A 19,026-nucleotide genomic window follows, 5' to 3' on the forward strand; every position below is an offset into this window, starting at 1 on the left:
TCAAATATCTCGAAGTATATCCACAATATGCTGCAAATCATGTACAACCTCTTTTATATCCATCCGCTGTTGTGGAGAATCCGCGGCGCATGATACTCCAATCTTAATAGTTGAAGCTAAACATTCCTCAAATTTCTTGACATCTGCATTTTTGTTATGCTTAAAATCCTCGTAAATATTTAAGATTTTAACATCAATAGCACCATTTACGTGGTCTGGCAAGGCCATGGAAGCAAATTTAGAAATGCTAAGGCCTTCGTTAAAGATGTTATCGGTTGGCTTTTTCCCGGTCATCAACTCTAGTAATAATATTCCAAAACTATATACATCTCCACTACTTGTCATCTCATTTCCGAGGCCATATTCTGTAATTCACAAGTAGTTATTTAGACTAAGTATAGTAGGGTAGGCTAACGCCCCTCTCCACTTCAATATTAAGTGGCGTTAATCAACATTACACCAAATGAAGGATGGTGCCAACAGCCAAGGGGCGAGAGCGTCATGTTGCTGTTAGGTGTGAGTGGCTTGGGTGTGGGGTGGTTTAAAGCCACTTTATTCAAAATTTTATAAAGATAAAGTTTAAAAAAATTAATTGTGTTTTTAGTTAAACCATTAAACGTTTTTAGAGAAAAGTCAGTGAGAAGCCCCATGCCTACATAGCAGGGACGTGACAGTTATTTTTTCATTTTTTTAGTTAAACCATTACACATAGTCTTACAATAAAGAAAGTATGTAGCAACTAAATATGAATGTATGTGAATACATGAATGCATTACCTGGAGCAGCATAACCAATTGTTCCTCTAATCCCAGTGGAGCTGCTTTGGTATGAAGTTCCAAGAAAGCGAGCTAAACCAAAGTCTCCAACATGAGCCACCATATCATCATCAAGTAAAATGTTGCTAGGCTTTAAGTCGCCATGGACAATTGATGGTATGCAGTGATTGTGAATATAATCAAGTGCACATGCTACATCCATAAGAATATTTACTCTTTGAAGAATCTCGAGTCTTGTAGTACTTTCACTTGCATGCAACCAATCATGTAAACTCCCATTAGGCATGAACTCGTATACCAAAGCTTTGAAATCATTTCCTTGGAAGTCAACGCTTGAACATGAAGTTAGTATCTTCAACAAATTTCGATGTCTAATGTTTTGCCATGCCTCACACTCTCTCTTAAAGCTTCTTTGAGCTCCTCGATTTTGAAGATTTAGAACTTTGACTGCAACAACTCTATCATCATGTTCCTTAAGGATTCCTTTATAAACGGAACTGAACCCACCTCTTCCAATCAAATTGTCTTCGGAGAACCCATTAGTGGCCTTGAAAAGTTGATTGTACGAAACCTTCATAAATCGTTCGCTCGTCGACAACTGAGGTTGCTCGCTCTTTCTTTTTTTCTTACACCACAAAATATATGCTAGACAAGTTATTGTGGAAAGTGTGGTTGCAATCAAAATGACTATTGCAAAAGGAGGAAACCTTTTTCTATGTTTCTTTGTTTTCTTGCATTTGGGTAACCCAAGTTGAGCAAAGCCTCCACAAAGCATCTCATTCCCTAAGATAGAAAAAGCACTTGCATTGGCGAAAACTCCTAGCATTGGTACTTCACCTTCAAAATCATTATATGAAAGGTTCAAATATTGTAATCTTCCTAAGAATTTAGGAATTTGTCCCGAAAATTTATTATGAGAGATGTCGAGTTCTACCAATCCTTTCAAGGAACTTAACGATGGTGGTATTGCACCTTGGAAAAAGTTGCCTTTTAGAGACAACTTGGTAAGACTAGTACAATCACCAAGGCTGCTAGGAACAACACCCGATAAATTATTATTAGATAGATCTAGATCACTCAACATCTTGAGGTCTCGAACCTCAGTTGGTAGTGGACCAGAAAGGCGGTTTTGAGAAAGATCCAATTTGATGGATAGAGATGAAAGTTGAAAGACTTGTATCGGTATTTTTCCTTCAAGTTTATTATCATCAAGATACAACTCTAATAGGTTGTGACAATTTCCTAGGCTTGACGGAATAGCCCCTTCCAAAAGGTTTGAAGTTAGCGAAAGTATGGTCAGCGATGATAAGTTCCCCATGGCATCAGGAATTTGTCCGGAAAGTTGGTTTTCGTCAAAATAAGCACCTTCTAGTTTTTGAAGGTTACCAAATGTTGAGGGGATGTTTCCTGTGAATTGGTTACCTCCTAATTGTAAACTTGCTAAGCCAACTAGCTGGCCAATTGATCTAGGGAGGCTTCCTTGTAATTCATTTCCTCCTACATTTAGTAAACGGAGTGTAAGAGAAAGATTACCGACTGATTCAGGGAGCACTCCTTGGAATTTGCAATCATAACAATCAAATCTATCTAAGTTGGTGCAATTTTTCATGGAATCAAGAAACTTCATTTCATCGGCTTCATTACTTCCAAAGTTGTTACCGCCTAAGGCTATAAAATTAATATCTCTTAGCTTAGCGAAGTTGATTGTCAACTTCCCACTTAACTTGTTTTCACTTGTGTCAATAACTTGTAATCTTGAACAATTAGATAAGGATGATGGAAGAGGTCCAGTTAGTAGGTTACCATAAAGTTGAATGCCAGTAAGATGAGGGGGCATTGTGGTAGGAAGATCGCCCGTTAGTTTATTCCCAGCAAAGCCAACATGGTTTAGGAGTGAAAGGTTGAAAAGGGGTCGAGGGATGGTTCCAGATAAATTACAACCACCAAAGTAAATTTGTTTTAACCTTTTGCAATGGCCAAAGGTGTCTGGAATGCTCCCGCCAATTGGATTTCTGTTAAGAGAGAGCGCTTCCATCGATGTAATATTCCCGAAGAAATGTGGGATTCCACCTGTTAACTTGTTATCTCCAAGGTCAATAATAGTAACTTTAGAAAGGAAATTGATTTCTTTTGGTATGCTTCCAACTAGTTTGTTGTTTGACAGATCAAGGGTTTCAAGGTTAGAACACCCGGATATGTTAGCCGTAATGACCCCGTTGAATTTGTTGTCGTTCAGATAAAGCAAGCGTAGCCTGGAAAGACAACCGATTTCATGAGGAATGGTCCCTTGAAGGCTATTGTTGGAGAGAGAAAGAGCGCGAAGGAAACTCAGGTTCCCTATATGAGGAGACAACAAGCCTTCTAGACGTTGCGACTTTAGTATTAAATAAGTCACTCTTTTGTGACGCTTCCCACATATAACACCAGCCCAATCACAGAAATGAAGGGACTCGTTCCATGAGGTTAGAACTCCGTATGGATCTCGAGTGATCATCGACTTGATCTTGAACAAAGCTTGATAATCGGTCTCATTTCCGCCACCATAGGAAGCTGAGATGGTTGTGGAAGTTAGAAATATAACAAGAACAGAAAACAGGAACAGGAAATGAGTAGGAGAGAAAGATGAAAAGGAGAATATTGTGGGTTGCTTTGAATTCATTTTTTGGAAATAAACTAAAGATCACAAAGGATCGCGTTTTATTCTTAGTGCATGCTATAGTGGGTTACATGGCATGCAAGTTAAAGTCATATTCATCCACCCATTCCTTATCCTCAGCAATTAAGTCTTCAACCCCTCTTTCGGTTCACTTTCATGTTTTGACTTTTGAGTCGTCGATCGGATGAATTATTATAAACGCATTCTTGGATGGCTATAAGGCTGTGCAGTGGGACTACAAATGGAGCGATTTTGGAGGACCCCCCCCCCCCCAAGACAGGGGCGACGAGAATTTGTCATATGGGTGTGTTTTGTGTTTATTATTATTATTATTATTATTATATGTGTGTATAATATCTGTATATTGGACTGCAACACCACTACACCCCTAAAACAAAAATTCTCTCTTTGTTGACTGGGACATGACACTTATCCCCCGCCCCTCCACCCAATTTGTAGCCCTCACTACACATAGCCTGATGTTTCATACAGTCAACTAAGCATTAATACAAAGTTACTTACCGTTTAGACAAGGTTTGTGTTTTTTAACTAGGAAGTTGGTTTAAGATATTTTAGTGTCACCCTAGTAAATAGATCACCACCCTTCTGTCCAACGAACAGAAAGTTAGGCGGTATGAATTTAGAGTATATTTTTATTATTAAAAAGGGAAAAAAGATACAGATAAAAAATAACAATACGTGACACTCCAATTATATTTATTGAGAAAACAAATTTCTAATATTAAATTATTAATTATTAATAAAAAGATCCATACAAAGACCTCGACGGGCTGTTTTTATTTGTTTTAGTAAAGATCGGACTATACAGCTATATTGAGATTTGAAGTATAATGATTTTTCAAAAAGCATACTCAAAACGGCTACTTTAATGGCAATTACTTTCTGGGTGGGTGCAGATTAAGGATCTTGGATATTAGCGAATTTTGTCTTTTTGAATTTTCATGTTTTTCCAATAATGCCCACGCTTGTTTGGTTATTTACATTAATATTACTCCCAATATGGGCCATCATTCCATCAATACGGTCATGTAAATGTCTTTTTCATGGTCTATGGCGTTGGTTTAAAAACCGATATTTTATTCTTACCGGATTTTTTAAAAACATCTATAACTGTTTGAATCTAGATGTATCGGGAGGTTCAACGTGGTTGAATCATCTAGTATGCAATTCCGTGTGAAGAGGTATGTACCCGCCCCAACACCGAGCAAGGCGGGTCAACCCACAAGATATAGACAAGAGGCTTGAAATCAAGACATTACGAAGGCACAAAGCCAAAACCTATGCGCATGGCGCATATCACATATGCTCACGCATATCACATATGCTCATGCATCACATGCTCAGGCATCATATGCCCAGGCACCACACATGCTCAGGCATCATATGCCCAGGCACCACAGATGCCCAGGCATCACATATGCTCACGCATATCACATATGCGCGTGGCGCATCAGCGCGCGGCGCATATCACATGCTCGTGCATATCACATCTGCGCATGAAACATCTGCGCGTGAGAATAAAGAGAAGACCTCGCGCATCCTCAGGATTGGCGCATATCACACATGCACATAATCAACCTCGTCCTTATCCAAATTAGGATTAGGGCAACCTTGATTGTGCACGTCTGACAACCTTCCAGAAGGTATCTTTTTAAGGAATAAGAATATGCTGATGTTGACAACTGCCAATGAAAGGTGGACAACTCAGCATAATTCATGTGCTACCACATGATTACAACCAATGAAAAAGCACCAGGTGTCCCCAAGGACACGTGGCGCAGAGCAATTGGAGGAGGCCAACAAAACCCTAATTGGGTCTGAGCCCAATTAGTGGAAACCCTAGCACTATAAATACAACATCAACTCCACAAGGAAATATCATCCAGGAACACACTGAAACAGACAATAACAGAGTATTCAGCTATTAAGCAATACACTCTAAATTCCTTACTCTCACATATTATTATCTTCTCCCACAAATACTTATTCTCACACCGGAGGGTTACCCCAAAGAGGACCCCTCTGTCCCTTTCTGAGGGGTAAGTTTACGGTGCTGTTCATTTTGTAGGTGGAAGAACCCAGATCCAAGAGAAACCATCGGTGAAATAGCATAATCACACCCGAGGAAAGTAGATCGTCTACCAGTGAGCCGAGCCACGTTTCTTCATTGGCGCCATCCACTGTTACAACGGCAACAAGATCTCATCAGATCTCTATAAAAAACCAATTTTCACCATGGTTTCTGGCGTTCGTAACGTTGATCAAGTTCTGGAGGATATTGAACGTGAGGATGTTAATGGGGGACAGCAGTTTCTGAGGGTGCCGCGTGATTCTACGCGCACCACCAGTAACCGTCCCTTCATCACAACTCCTCATGACCAGACTGAAACTCCTCCAGACGATCTTACGTTACAAAATCTTGCCGGCGCGAAACAAAAATGACCAATGGGTCCAGAAGATGAAACTAATGATCCCAAAGAATGGCTCATAAACGAGCAACGACGTCTAATGGACAAGTACAATGAGATGGTCAAACACAAAAAGGCGGCCGACTTAACACAAAGGCTAGCGTTTGACAAGCAAAACGTCCATGGAACAAAAAGGGCGCGCGCGCCGGAAGATGGTCATTCCGTTCACACTGCACACACTGAGTTTAGTGATGAAGAAGTGCACAGCATGAGGAAGACGCGAGATACTCATGCAGGAGGCTCACAGCCCCGCGCGCACGTGAACATGGCGCCTGGAGCCAGAGCCGATCTGGATCTGCACGCGCCATACAGCCCACCAGTAAGAGGGCAAGTGGACGTAACCACACCATACAGGCCAGCCATCTTGGTGAAACATTCAAAGTTCACTGAGCGCATCGCGAAGGCCCCCATTCAGCACAAAACCAAGATGCCAAGTGGTTTGGGCAAATATGACGGCACAACAGATCCAGACGATTTCTTACAAGGGTTTTACAACACAGGAAACCTAGAAAGCTGGACGATGCCAACATGGTGTCACATGTTTGCTCGCTGCCTCACGGGCGCGGCGCGTGTATGGTTCGAGAGCTTGCCGACTGGGCAAATCGATGGGTTCGATGAACTATTGGAAAAGTTCCAAGCCCACTTCGTACAGCAGCATAGACACACGCGCGACCCTGATGACATCATGCACTGCGTGCGCAGGAATGATGAAACGATTGAAGACTACATAACTCGTTTCAATCAGGAGTCTCTGGCAATCGGAGGTATCACTGAGCAACTCTTGCGCGTGGCCTTTATTCAAGGCGCGCGCAGTGATCAACTCCGCCGAGCTCTCGTAAGCAGAGATGGCATGCCAACCACTTGGGCCAAACTAATGGAAGCATCGCGAGTCTTCGCGAGAAATGAAAAACAAATTGCCCAAGATAGGGCAAGAGAAAGAGCGCATCAAGCTGAGTCACCGCGCAGCAACGAAAAAAGGGGCAAACAGAACTCTGTATGGTCCAGGTTGCAATCAACCAGTTTTTCTTCCGCAGAAAAACAGGCGCAACCAAGCTCACCCCAGCCCCAAAAAGACGTTCGTAATCGCGGGGAGGGTGACAAGAGGGAAGGCGGCAGAGATCCTAACAGACCTCTGCCAAGAATATGGACTCCCCTCACTAAAACGCCTTCACAGGTGTTAAGCACTGAGAATGTCCAATTCAAAAGCCCCAAGCCACTACACTACAAGGGACCATCAGACAGTGGCAAGTACTGTGAATTTCACAAGTCCACAGGGCACAACACTGATGCATGCCACCACTTGAAGGATGCAATTGAAAAGGACGTGAAATCAGGCAAGCTGGCTCACCTGGTGAAAAACTCAAGACCAGAAAATGAACAATCAAGAGCCTCAGCCAGCAAAAAGTACAAAAGAATCTGTGTAGCTGAGGGAGGAAGGCAAGGGCAAATATCAAGAAAGAGAAGCGCGCAAATCCAAGGAGATTGGCGCGAGCAACAAGTAATCTTCCCAAGAATCAGGGGAGGCCCTTCCATCAGCAGTCCTCTTGTCATCACTACACACATTGCTCATTATGAAGTGTCAAAAGTCCTGGTGGACACTGGCAGCGAATCAGACATCATGTATGAGCAATGTTTCAGGAAATTGGATCCGGCAGACCAAGCAAGGCTGGAAATTGTGAATGCACCAATCTCTGGTGTTTCGAATGAAATCATTCATCCCCTAGGTCAAATACAATTTGAACTAACCATGGGGGATGAAAAACACAAGCGCGCCGAACTTGTCAACTTCTTGGTCTTGCCCACCACTTCATGCCACAATATGATCTTGGGTAGGGAAACGATTGCCCAATTCAACGCCATACCGTCGCCAGCGCACGGCGCATTGGGGTTCCTAACACCAACAGGTGTAACTTTTGTATACCGAGATCATTTGTGTGCAGTGACAAGTACTCCGCGGGAAGGGAGAATGAAACTTCCAATGGCAGACAACGCGCCAGAGGAATGGATTCTCAACCCAAAATTCCCGGAGCAGACAATCACAATTGGCGCTACGATATCAGACGACACGAGGTTGAGAATGAAAAGATTGCTCACAGCATATATGTCGGTCTTCGCGTGGCAACACTCTGATATGACCAGGGTTCCGCTAGACCTGGCGCAACATTCTCTCAACACCTTCAAGTCTGTAGAGCCAATTGCTCAAAAGAAGAGAGTCATGGGGGATGAGAAGGCGAGGGCCATGAATGAACAGGTTGAGGATCTATTGCGCGCAAACATCATCCGCCCGATACGATACCAGACATGGGTAGCCAATCCTGTGATGGTAAAGAAAAGGAACGGGTCGTGGAGGATGTGCATTGACTTCAAGGACCTCAACAAAGCGTGCCCAAAAGATTGTTACCCCCTCCCAAACATCGACGCAAAGGTGGACTCCGTGGCGCCATTCAAGCTCAAATGTTTCCTGGATGCCTACAAAGGCTATCACCAGATACAAATGGCACCACAAGACGAGGACAAGACCGCCTTCAGAACCGACAAGGGTGTTTTTTGTTACACAAAAATGCCCTTTGGTTTGAAGAATGCGGGAGCCACCTACCAAAGACTTATGGATGTTGTTTTCAGCGAGCAGATTGGAAGAAACCTAGAAGTCTATGTGGATGATTTGGTGATCAAAAGCAGGGAGGAAAAGCAAATGCTCAAAGACATCGAAGAAACCCTTGGGCGCCTAAAGGAAGTTAACATGAAGCTCAATCCGAGCAAATGCACTTTCGGCGTACTAGAGGGAAAATTTCTAGGTGTAATGGTCACCAAGGATGGTTTCAAGGTTAACCCTGAGAAGGTGGAGGCCATCCTTGACATGCCCTCGCCATCCACCATGAAAGAAGTCCAGAAGCTGAATGGTAGATTGGTCTCAATCAACAGGTTCCTAGCGAACCATGCAAGCAAATCTACCCCATTTGTCAACACATTGAGGAACTGCTTAAAGAAAAGCCAGTTCAAATGGACTCCTGAGGCCGAGCAAGCTTTCAGTGAGATAAAAGAATGTTTGATAAATCTGCCCGCGCTCACAGCTCCACTTCCTGGTGAAACTTTGACATTGTACCTATCAGCAGGAGAGCGCGCAATCGGCGCAGTATTATTGGTGGATCGCAAGGGAATCCAAACGCCAATATACTATGTGAGTCGGGTACTGACAGATCCTGAGACGCGCTACTCCATCATGGAAAAGTTAGTTTTGTCACTAACACACGCGTCGCGCAAGCTTCATAGATATTTCAATGGTCATCCCATTGAAGTTCTGACTGGTTACAACATCCAGCAAGTCTTGCGGCGTCCCGCGCTCTCAGGAAGGCTGACAAAGTGGGCGCTGGAATTAGGTGAGCACACGATCGCCTATAAGCCCCGTCCAGCAATAAAGGGACAAGTCTTGGCTGATTCGTTGCCGAAGTCCCCGAAGGAAAAATTGAAGAGGCTCAGCGCGAGGTAGACCCTCCGCGAGCCAATGATGAAGAAAATGTGTGGAGATTATTCACCGACGGAGCTTCAAACAACGAAGGATCCGGCGCAGGCCTCAAGCTGGTGGATCCAGAGAATCAGGAATATACTTACGCCATCAGGTTGGACTTCAAGAGCACCAACAATGAGGCTGAGTATGAAGCCCTGCTGGCTGGCCTGCGCATCGCGCACAAATTCGGAGTTAAAAAGCTGGAGGCTCATGTTGATTCATACTTGGTAGCAGCACAGGTCAATGGCCTTTATGATGCCAAGGAGAATACCATGCCTCTGTATCTAGAGCAGGCGAAAAAGCTCATTGAGCAATTTGACTGCTTCAGAATCATTCATATTCCGCGCAGCGAAAACAAGTCTGCTGACGCGCTAAGCAAGATGGCATCAACCAGCTTCGATCACTTTGGCAAAGATGTCAGAGTAGAAGTAATGAGCAGCCCGTCGGTGGGAGCGAAGTCTGTCCTTGTAACTCATACAACCCCTTCATCATGGATAACTCCAATAATGGAATTCTTGAAGGAGGGAAAACTACCAGACGATCGCGCACAGGCAAGGAAGATAAGACACAAGTCGCAAAACTATGAACTGCTTGATGGTACATTATATCGACGCTCTTATCTTGGACCGCTCATGAAATGCCTAGATGCTGAGGAAGCAAGCTATGTGATCAGAGAGATACACGAAGGAATCTGTGGAATACATGCTGGCCCGCGCATGGTGGTCGCCAAGGCAATGAGCGCAGGTTACTATTGGCCAGGCATGTACTTGGACGCTTTAAAGGAGATCCAAAAATGCAAAGCATGTCAGAGCTATGCGCCAAACACCATGCGGCCAAAGAACAACTTGATTCCGGTGACCTCCGCATGGCCTTTCCACAAATGGGCAATCGATATTGTGGGTCCCCTACCGCAAGCGCAAGGACGAGTAAAATTTTTGGTAGTGGCAGTAGACTATTTTACAAAATGGGTTGAAGCCAAGCCACTAGCAAAAATCACAGCCGAAGCGATGAAGCAGTTTATCTGGAGCCACATCATATGCCGTTTTGGCTTGCCCATGGAAATTGTGAGCGATAATGGCAAACAATTCACTGACAAGAAGTTATCCAGCTGGCTCAAGGAATTGCGCATCAACCAAATCTTCACTTCGGTATACCACCCTCAGGGGAATGGCCAAGTGGAGCGCGCGAATCAAAGTTTGTTAAATGGGCTGAAGAAAAGGTTGGAGGGAGAATCCCATTCTTGGGTTGAAGAGCTACCTAATGTCCTGTGGGCACACAGGACATTAAGCAAAACCAGCAATGGCGAATCCCCGTTCAGCCTAACCTATGGAACGGAGGCAATGATTCCAGCAGAAATTGGATGCCCATCCCATAGAGTGCTCATGATGAGCAAGATTGATAACGAGCGCGAAAGAAGGTTGGATCTCAACTTACTTGAAGGGCGCAGAGAGGCGGCTATCATCAGTGAAGCCAAGTACAAGAAAAAACTGGAAAAATATTACAACCAGCGTGTGAAAGAATGCCACTTCAAAAAAAATGATTTTGTCCTTCGAAACAATGAAGCTAGCCGCGCGATACCCCCGGGAAAAATGTCCCCCAATTGGGAGGGACCTTATCAAGTCTCGGAAGAATTGGGAAAAGGCGCATACGCTTTAAAAGATTTGAATGGAAAGAAGATCCCGCGCGCATGGAACGCGGCACAGCTTAGAAAATGTTTCATGTAAAGAATGTCAAGTTTGTAATCAAGGCTTTTTAAGCCATTATGAATAATGATACGCGCTATCTTCTCTTAATGTGGATTCTATTACCTTTTGCATACATGTTTCACACTTCCCTTTATTAATTTTGAGCAATATAACATTGTATTGACATCAAAACGAAATAAAAACGAAGTAAAACATACATGCGCGAGCTTCAAGCTCAAACGCGTTAACGAGTCTTAACTCTAAAACGTCAGGGCCTTAGCCCAATTCTATTACCTTTTGCATACATGTTTCACACTTCCCTTTATTAATTTTGAGCAATATGACAACATTGTATTGACATCAAAACGAAATAAAACGAAGTAAAACATACATGCGCGAGCTACAAGCTCAAACGCGTTAACGAGTCTTAACTCTAAAAACGTCAGGGCCTTAGCCCAATTATGTGAGCCTTAGCTCAAATCACTCACAACATCCATCCTACATACTGCGCAGCCTGACCATAAAAATACTTAAACACAACTAAGGCAAAACAAATGCCAAAACATAGTTGTTAAGGTCTCAGGTCGAGGTCGCGCATGCAATTGTAATGGATATCTGAGCAACACATATTGATACGTAAAGGCTAAAAAACTCATAATTCCATATAATCAATGCGCGATAGCGTCGCGCAAAAGAGGAATAATGAAAAAGCCTAGGCACGTGTCAACATAATCAAGATATGGCAAAATCACTTACAATATGACAAGGATTAAGTATAATAATTTCCTTACAACCTTGTTCTTATTTCAACGTGCAAGCATATCTTATATTCAACAAGCAAAATAAAGAGATGAATGGGGAATGCGCAAGATGCGAAGAAGGGAAAAACAAAATTTCATTCCAAAGCATTGAAATTTACAAGTATACAAGATGAAAAGATACAAACTACAAAATACAAATAAAAAAAATGAAGGGTTTCTCAAGTCTCCACGTCGACGTCAGCCTCTTCATAATCCTCATCACCGCCCTCAGCATCTGGCGCAGCTCGCTCCTCGTCATCTCCAAACTGACCATAGTCAAGTTGTTCATCTTGAATGGAGTCTTCTATCACAGTAGTGTCAGGAGCGGATCCTTTGGCCACGCCAGAGCCGCTTGCAGGAGCAGTATTCCCCGCGCCATCATCGCCGCCACCAGCCCCTTCGCACTCGTCAAGTAATTTCTTTAGCGCGCCGAGGTCGGGCTGGTCAGCAAGCGCGGATATCTGCAAATCATAAGCAAAAATATGAGTACAAAAATACTTGGAAAATAAATCAAAGTAATCTCATTAAAGTTAAAGTACCTGCCCAAGGATGGGAATGGGAGTATTCAAATACTTCTCCCCCATCGCGGCCATGTCCGCGCAGGCAACGTCGCTCTGATAAGGGTATTCGGATGGGTTCTTCTTCAGCATCCCATATTCATAGCCATCCTTAAACCCTTCAGCTCGACCCACCAAGCGCGCGGCAGCGTTGCAATCCATCACAAGGGCCTGGAACTCGTCTGAGTATTTCATCGCATAAGCGCAACGAGTCATGCCCTGTGAGACTAGCCATTGGCGATCCTGCGCGAGAGAAGAAACAGTCGTCTCGAGGGCAGGAATCTGAGAGTTTAACAACTCAACAGTTTCCTTAGTCTGTTTTAGCTCCTCTTTGTCGGACGCTGCTGCCGCCAAGGCTTCTTCCTTTTCCGCCTGCGCAGAATCAAGTGCTTCTTGGCTAGACGCTGCCATCGCCAAGGCTTCATCCTTCTCGGCCTGCGCGGCCGCCAGCTCCTTCTTCAGGCGCGCAACCTCACTCTCCAGTGATGATTTTTCAGTTATAGACTGGACAAGAGCTTGGTCACGCGCCTCCGCCTCCAGCTCCAAGTCGCGCGCTCTGCGCGCGTACTTGGCCGCCTCCGCCTCCGCCGCTTGTAGCTTCTCCCGCGCAGCCTGAAGCTCATGCCCGCGCTTCACGAAGGCGCTGTTGGCACTTACTCTGTTCTCACTGAGCTCTGCTTGGAGCTTCTCAGCTCTCTCTCGAGCATCAGAAAGATGCCAAGCAGACACCTTAGCCTCTTGCTTGGCTTCCGCAAGAGCATCATGTACTTTTACGTAATCATAGCGAAGCTCTTGGGAGGCAGCAAAGAAGGCTGACTAAGCAAACATATGATCGTTGAGCAAGTCGTCGCGAGCGCGGTCCTCCTGGAACCTCCTTTCAGATGGAGGCACAGCATGAGCCCAGAATTCCGCACACACACCCATGGACTGAAATGTGCTGTCTTCAGTAATATTCCATCTCGGGCGGTAAATGTGATCGGTTTCCTGCAGAAACAAAGTAATTATCTAAGTCATCAAAACATTAAGATGGAAGTCCGCGCAGCGGAGCAAAAAAAGAACCTATACATGCGGGGATGAAGCAGAAAAGTCAGCGCCAGCCCCACGAGAAGGCTCCGCCGCGAAGCCTCGTGGCGCTGCAGGACTGGCGCGACCGCGGTCGGAGTCTTCAACATCAAACTCCTCATCCTCCTCGGAAACAGGCCTTTTCTCCTGCGACCTATAGCCAAAATCGGTCTCGCGAGGAGGGCTGTGCGCAGGAGGAGGTGAGGGAGGTCTCGACGCCGCCAGGTCGGCGCGCTAAACGGCCTCCTGCTCCTTAGTAATCCCAATGAGGGGAGATTCAGCACTAGCAGGAGCAGGAGCAGAACCAGCGGCGCTGGCACCGGCGCTAGGAGTGCCGCCAGCAGCTTGTACGCCAGCAACGACCTCTATGAAAAATTCAACAAAAAGAAATGGTTCATGAATTGATCTAAAAGAAATAAGTCAGAAAATAAAAGCGCAATACATACCTTGGCGCAACTCCGTTCGCGAGGCAAACATCGCCATGAAGTCCATTCTACCCTTTTTTGAGGGTAAAACGGGGGACTTCGAAGGGACCTCCGGCGCAGCCTCGGCATCTTGTGGCGCTTGAGGTTGATCCACCAAGGTCGCCGGCTCTACACACATTTGAGTGAGCAAAGATTCGTTAGTAATTCTATCAGAATCGCGCTCATAGAACCATAAAAGATAGGCAAAGGATAAGCAAAGTATACCTGTCGAAGGCGCAACACCGCTTCCCTTTTCCGCCGCGCGAAGGGAGGAGGTAGCGCCACCATACCTCAGGTGGACAGGAGGTCTGCCCACTTTTTGAGGCAGGGAGGACAAGGAAAACTTGGTGGTAAACACCTGGGTTTTCTCAGGTCCCTTCGCCTGAGTAGGAGGATCCTGAGCAACAGGGGCAACATCTTTCTTCTGTTTCTTACTGGCCCCTGCGCCAGTTTTCCCCTTAGCTTTACGCTTCAGTTGGGGCGCCTCCTCCTCTTCCGCGAGCTCCAGCTCGTAGTTTTCGAGCGCATCTACAATACACGCAACATAAGTGTTAGCAAAATTTGGTATTATAAAGGAAAATGCATAAGTACAAAGGCTTACCAGGCGCATCGCTGTCAAAGACAAATCCCAGATCAACAGGGATGAACATGTCATCAAAGCGATCCGGGAAGCCAACCTCCCCAGCGCCCAGCGCGACGGAGCCACCCTCCATATGCTCATCATAGGCGGCGTGGACATACTCCTTGCTGACTGCACAAAACAAATCAAATAATATCAGCAAAAAGATAAGTATTCGCGCAGAAGTAATGCAATGAGATCAACTTACACAAGCCGTCAACTTGGATCACGGGCTCAGTCGCGCTGTCAGCCCACCTCCTGCTCATACCCACCCCCACCAGCGCCTCCTCACAAATTTTCTTGGCGGGGGATGGTTCAGCAGTCAACTTTTTCACCCAGGCGCCAGTTGGGTTCTTGACGACACCCACATCCGCAGGCGCAGAAGAGATCGCGCGCATGGTCATGCGGATGGGGATCACACCAGCCCTGATGTAAAAAAACCTCTCAGACCAGTCATGAAGGCTCTTGAATGAAACAGTGGAGCACTTCACCTTCTGACTGCGAGGAATAAAAGAGAACCAAGAGTCTTGGATCTTGGGCTTGTAAAAAAATTGAAAGCGCCGAGAGGTGGGCTCCTCGCGCTGAGATTTGCACATGAACTCAAAGTGAGTCATGCGCACGAGTCCAAACGGATGGACTTGGGATATATGAATCCCATAGAACCTAAGCAGCGCACCCACAAACCTTGTCATCGGGAGACGAAGGTTGCAGTGGGTGAAAAAATGGCAATACAAGGATATATAGCCGGTAGGCGGGTCCGCCGCCGTTTGCCCGGCCCCAGGCAACATGCAGCCAAACACAGGGAGAAAACCCTGAGAGGCGATGAGGCTGTCAAGATCGGCCTGCCTCAGTTTGCAGGGGATTTCATTCCACCTCTTCACGGCCTTGGTCCTCCCTACCTCCTCCGATGAGGCCTCAGCAGCCTTCTTCCCCTTGCCGGTCTTCTTCAATGTAGACATTACTAACGATTTAACACGGCAATGGATGGGGGAGATTGTGTTGTCTGAGCTATCAGACATACAACGGTGAAAACGGACAAACGATGCTTCTGAAGAACAGAAATCTGGAAGCAGAAGACACGTAATCGGAATACAAGGAAAGAAAGGAAAGCAGAGAATAAAACAACAAAGAAGATGAAGAAATAAAACTCTAAGGGCTGGCTTTTATAGGCCCAGGAGAGAGAAATATTGGTGCTGATCGGACTTCACGCGCCCCCACTCGCAGGTGTAAGCCAATGCGAGCGCGACACGTGTCCCTGACACTGTGTGAGGGGTCACGAAAAGAAACTCTACAGTTGTTGCCAGAATTCACGCGCCACCACTCGCAGGAACGGACCAACGCGAGCGCGACACGTGTCCCTGACAGCATGTGAGGGGACACGAAAGGCAACTGTAGCACCTCGAGCACACGAAAGGTCTGACACGTCTCCATCACTGGCCCACGTCAGCAACAACCAACCACGCACAAGGACGATTCGTTTGCAACCAAAAGGATAGAATTTCGCGCAACGATGAATAATAAGAAGAAAAAGACAAACCCATACTAAAAGAACAAACTGTTAAGTCTAATATCTATTTTGCCTCGCTCGCGCGAGACAAGCCACACATTAGACTAGGGGGGCTTGAAGAGGTATGTACCCGCCCCAACACCGAGCAAGGCGGGTCAACCCACAAGATATAGACAAGAGGCTTGAAATCAAGACATTACGAAGGCACAAAGCCAAAACCTATGCGCATGGCGCATATCACATATGCTCACGCATATCACATATGCTCATGCATCACATGCTCAGGCATCATATGCCCAGGCACCACACATGCTCAGGCATCATATGCCCAGGCACCACAGATGCCCAGGCATCACATATGCTCACGCATCACATATGCTCACGCATCACGTATGCTCACGCATATCACATATGCGCGTGGCGCATCAGCGCGCGGCGCATATCACATGCTCGTGCATATCACATCTGCGCATGAAACATCTGCGCGTGAGAATAAAGAGAAGACCTCGCGCATCCTCAGGATTGGCGCATATCACACATGCACATAATCAACCTCGTCCTTATCCAAATCAGGATTAGGGCAACCTTGATTGTGCACGTCTGACAACCTTCCAGAAGGTATCTTTTTAAGGAATAAGAATATGCTGATGTTGACAACTGCCAATGAAAGGTGGACAACTCAGCATAATTCATGTGCTACCACGTGATTACAACCAATGAAAAAGCACCAGGTGTCCCCAAGGACACGTGGCGCAGAGCAATTGGAGGAGGCCAACAAAACCCTAATTGGGTCTGAGCCCAATCAGTGGAAACCCTAGCACTATAAATACAGCATCAACTCCACAAGGAAATATCATCCAGGAACACACTGAAACAGACAATAACAGAGTATTCAGCTATTAAGCAATACACTCTAAATTCCTTACTCTCACATATTATTATCTTCTCCCACAAATACTTATTCTCACACCGGAGGGTTACCCCAAAGAGGACCCCTCTGTCCCTTTCTGAGGGGTAAGTTTACGGTGCTGTTCATTTTGTAGGTGGAAGAACCCAGATCCAAGAGAAACCATCGGTGAAATAGCATAATCACACCCGAGGAAAGTAGATCGTCTACCAGTGAGCCGAGCCACGTTTCTTCACCGTGTAAATACAACCTCAACTTAAAAAATAACCTAAATTGCATTTATAAACATCACACGTGAATCAAACATCACATGTGTTTATAAAGAAACCAACCTTACTTGCAGGATACAAAATTGTATGATAAGTGGATCATCGTTTACTATGTTATTTGTTTCAATTTTATTCGTTAGGTTAAAAGTAATTTTTAAAAAATATGGCTTACAAAAAAGTATAAAAAATCTCTTTGGTTTAAAACCGGTTTGTCGGTTTAAACCGGTATTTAAAAAAAATGGGCGGTATGATGTTCTAGCAAGCCGTCCAAAATGTCGGGCTCTAAATAGCGGTTGCCTTACCAAAATCCGATCTGACGAATTTTGGTACAAAGCTCACGAGTGTTGTCAAACATTAGACACTCGGCATAATCCTATTGGATAGCAAAAACAATCGACAAGAACCCAAATGTATCGGCTTCGACGGTTTTGCATGGAATATTTATGAAAGTTTAAAAAAATTTGGGCTAGATTTGATTTCACTCTCTTGAAAATGACTATTTTTGGAATTTAACCCAAAAAAATTTATACATACAAACCCAGTGCAATACAACTATGATAGATTTATAACATGGATGATGAGATGAAGTAAAGAGAATAAAAAGAGAGAGTTTGGAAAATGTTTGGCCAAGTGCATGCATTTGTGGTGTTGTGAGGTGAATAGAGAGAGAAAATGTGAAACACAAGATAATAGATAAAAATAATGTGACATTAATTTATCTATTTAGCATTGGAGATGGCGTGATTATCAAATTCTGATTAAAAGAAAACTTTAATTATGTGTGATTTTAGTACCATAAGTCTAAAATATTTCATGTAATTAGGATTTACTTGTAACGCAAATAATAGCTTATAATAAACTTTGATGCATGTTATAAGGTGTGAAGTACACCTTCATGTAATATTATTATGACTCTGGTACTAAAGAACCTTCATGACACTTACACTGCGTTCTCATGTTTAAAATACAAGGAAAATAAATGATAAGATTGGACTGTGGAAGAAAGGGAAAAAAATTATTTACTTAAAGCGTATTCTCAAATTAAAATAAAAGAAAAGAAAAGAAAAATGTTAATTACATTATTGAGTTAAATCGGAAGGAAAAGATAGGAAACAAAATTTTAACTTTACAATTATGCCCTTATAGCCAAATGGAAAAGAGAATTGAGATAGGATAAATTATAGTAATATTGTAACGAGCTATAAACTTTTCATTTACAATCATTTCATATTTGGCTGGAAAGTTTTGGAGAAAAAAACCCCTAACTTTTTTTTCCATTCTCTTTCTTTTATTTTAAAAATAGAACTCAAGTATGAAAAAAGAAAAATATTCTTATTTTTTTTTTGTTTCCAAACTCTTAAATAAAAAACTCAAGAATACAGTGTTAAGGTGCTCCAAGGGGATAGCCGCTTGTGGGATCCAACAAACAACACCCATGTATAGTGAAAAGTTACTTGGAGAAAGATCTTTCGGGTTTATTGGCAATAAGTAACAAGATGCTATAGCCAAAGAGCCGAGGCGCAAATAAGATGCGGTAGGTGTTAGGTCGTAAAAAAACATATTTTCTTTATGATTCACTTATCAACTTTGACATTGATAAAAATTGTGTTAGGCCGTAGAAAGATATATTTTCTTTTACGGGTCACTTATCAACTTTATCAACTTTGGCATTGATACAAATTAATGGCATATAACAATCCGATCTTTTTAGCATTCCAAAGCTTAAAAGA

The 19,026-nt window shown here is 44.2% G+C and overlaps 1 protein-coding gene across 1 annotated transcript; it reads right to left on the minus strand.

Annotated features, from left to right (window-relative positions):
• Positions 1 to 3,435, minus strand: LOC143628882 (uncharacterized). The gene is made up of 2 exons (XM_077098357.1): positions 777 to 3,435; positions 1 to 365 (listed from the first exon to the last, which is right to left on the minus strand). The coding sequence occupies exons 1-2, from the start codon at positions 3,433 to 3,435 to the stop codon at positions 1 to 3; spliced, it is 3,024 nt and encodes a 1,007-aa protein (XP_076954472.1).
• Positions 3,436 to 19,026: the final 15,591 nt, after the last annotated feature.

Source organism: Bidens hawaiensis, unplaced genomic scaffold, assembly GCF_021521415.1.
Source record: "Bidens hawaiensis isolate Kalapana, Puna unplaced genomic scaffold, B.hawaiensis_p1.1 tig00000055_1, whole genome shotgun sequence".
NCBI classification, from domain to species: domain Eukaryota; kingdom Viridiplantae; phylum Streptophyta; class Magnoliopsida; order Asterales; family Asteraceae; genus Bidens; species Bidens hawaiensis.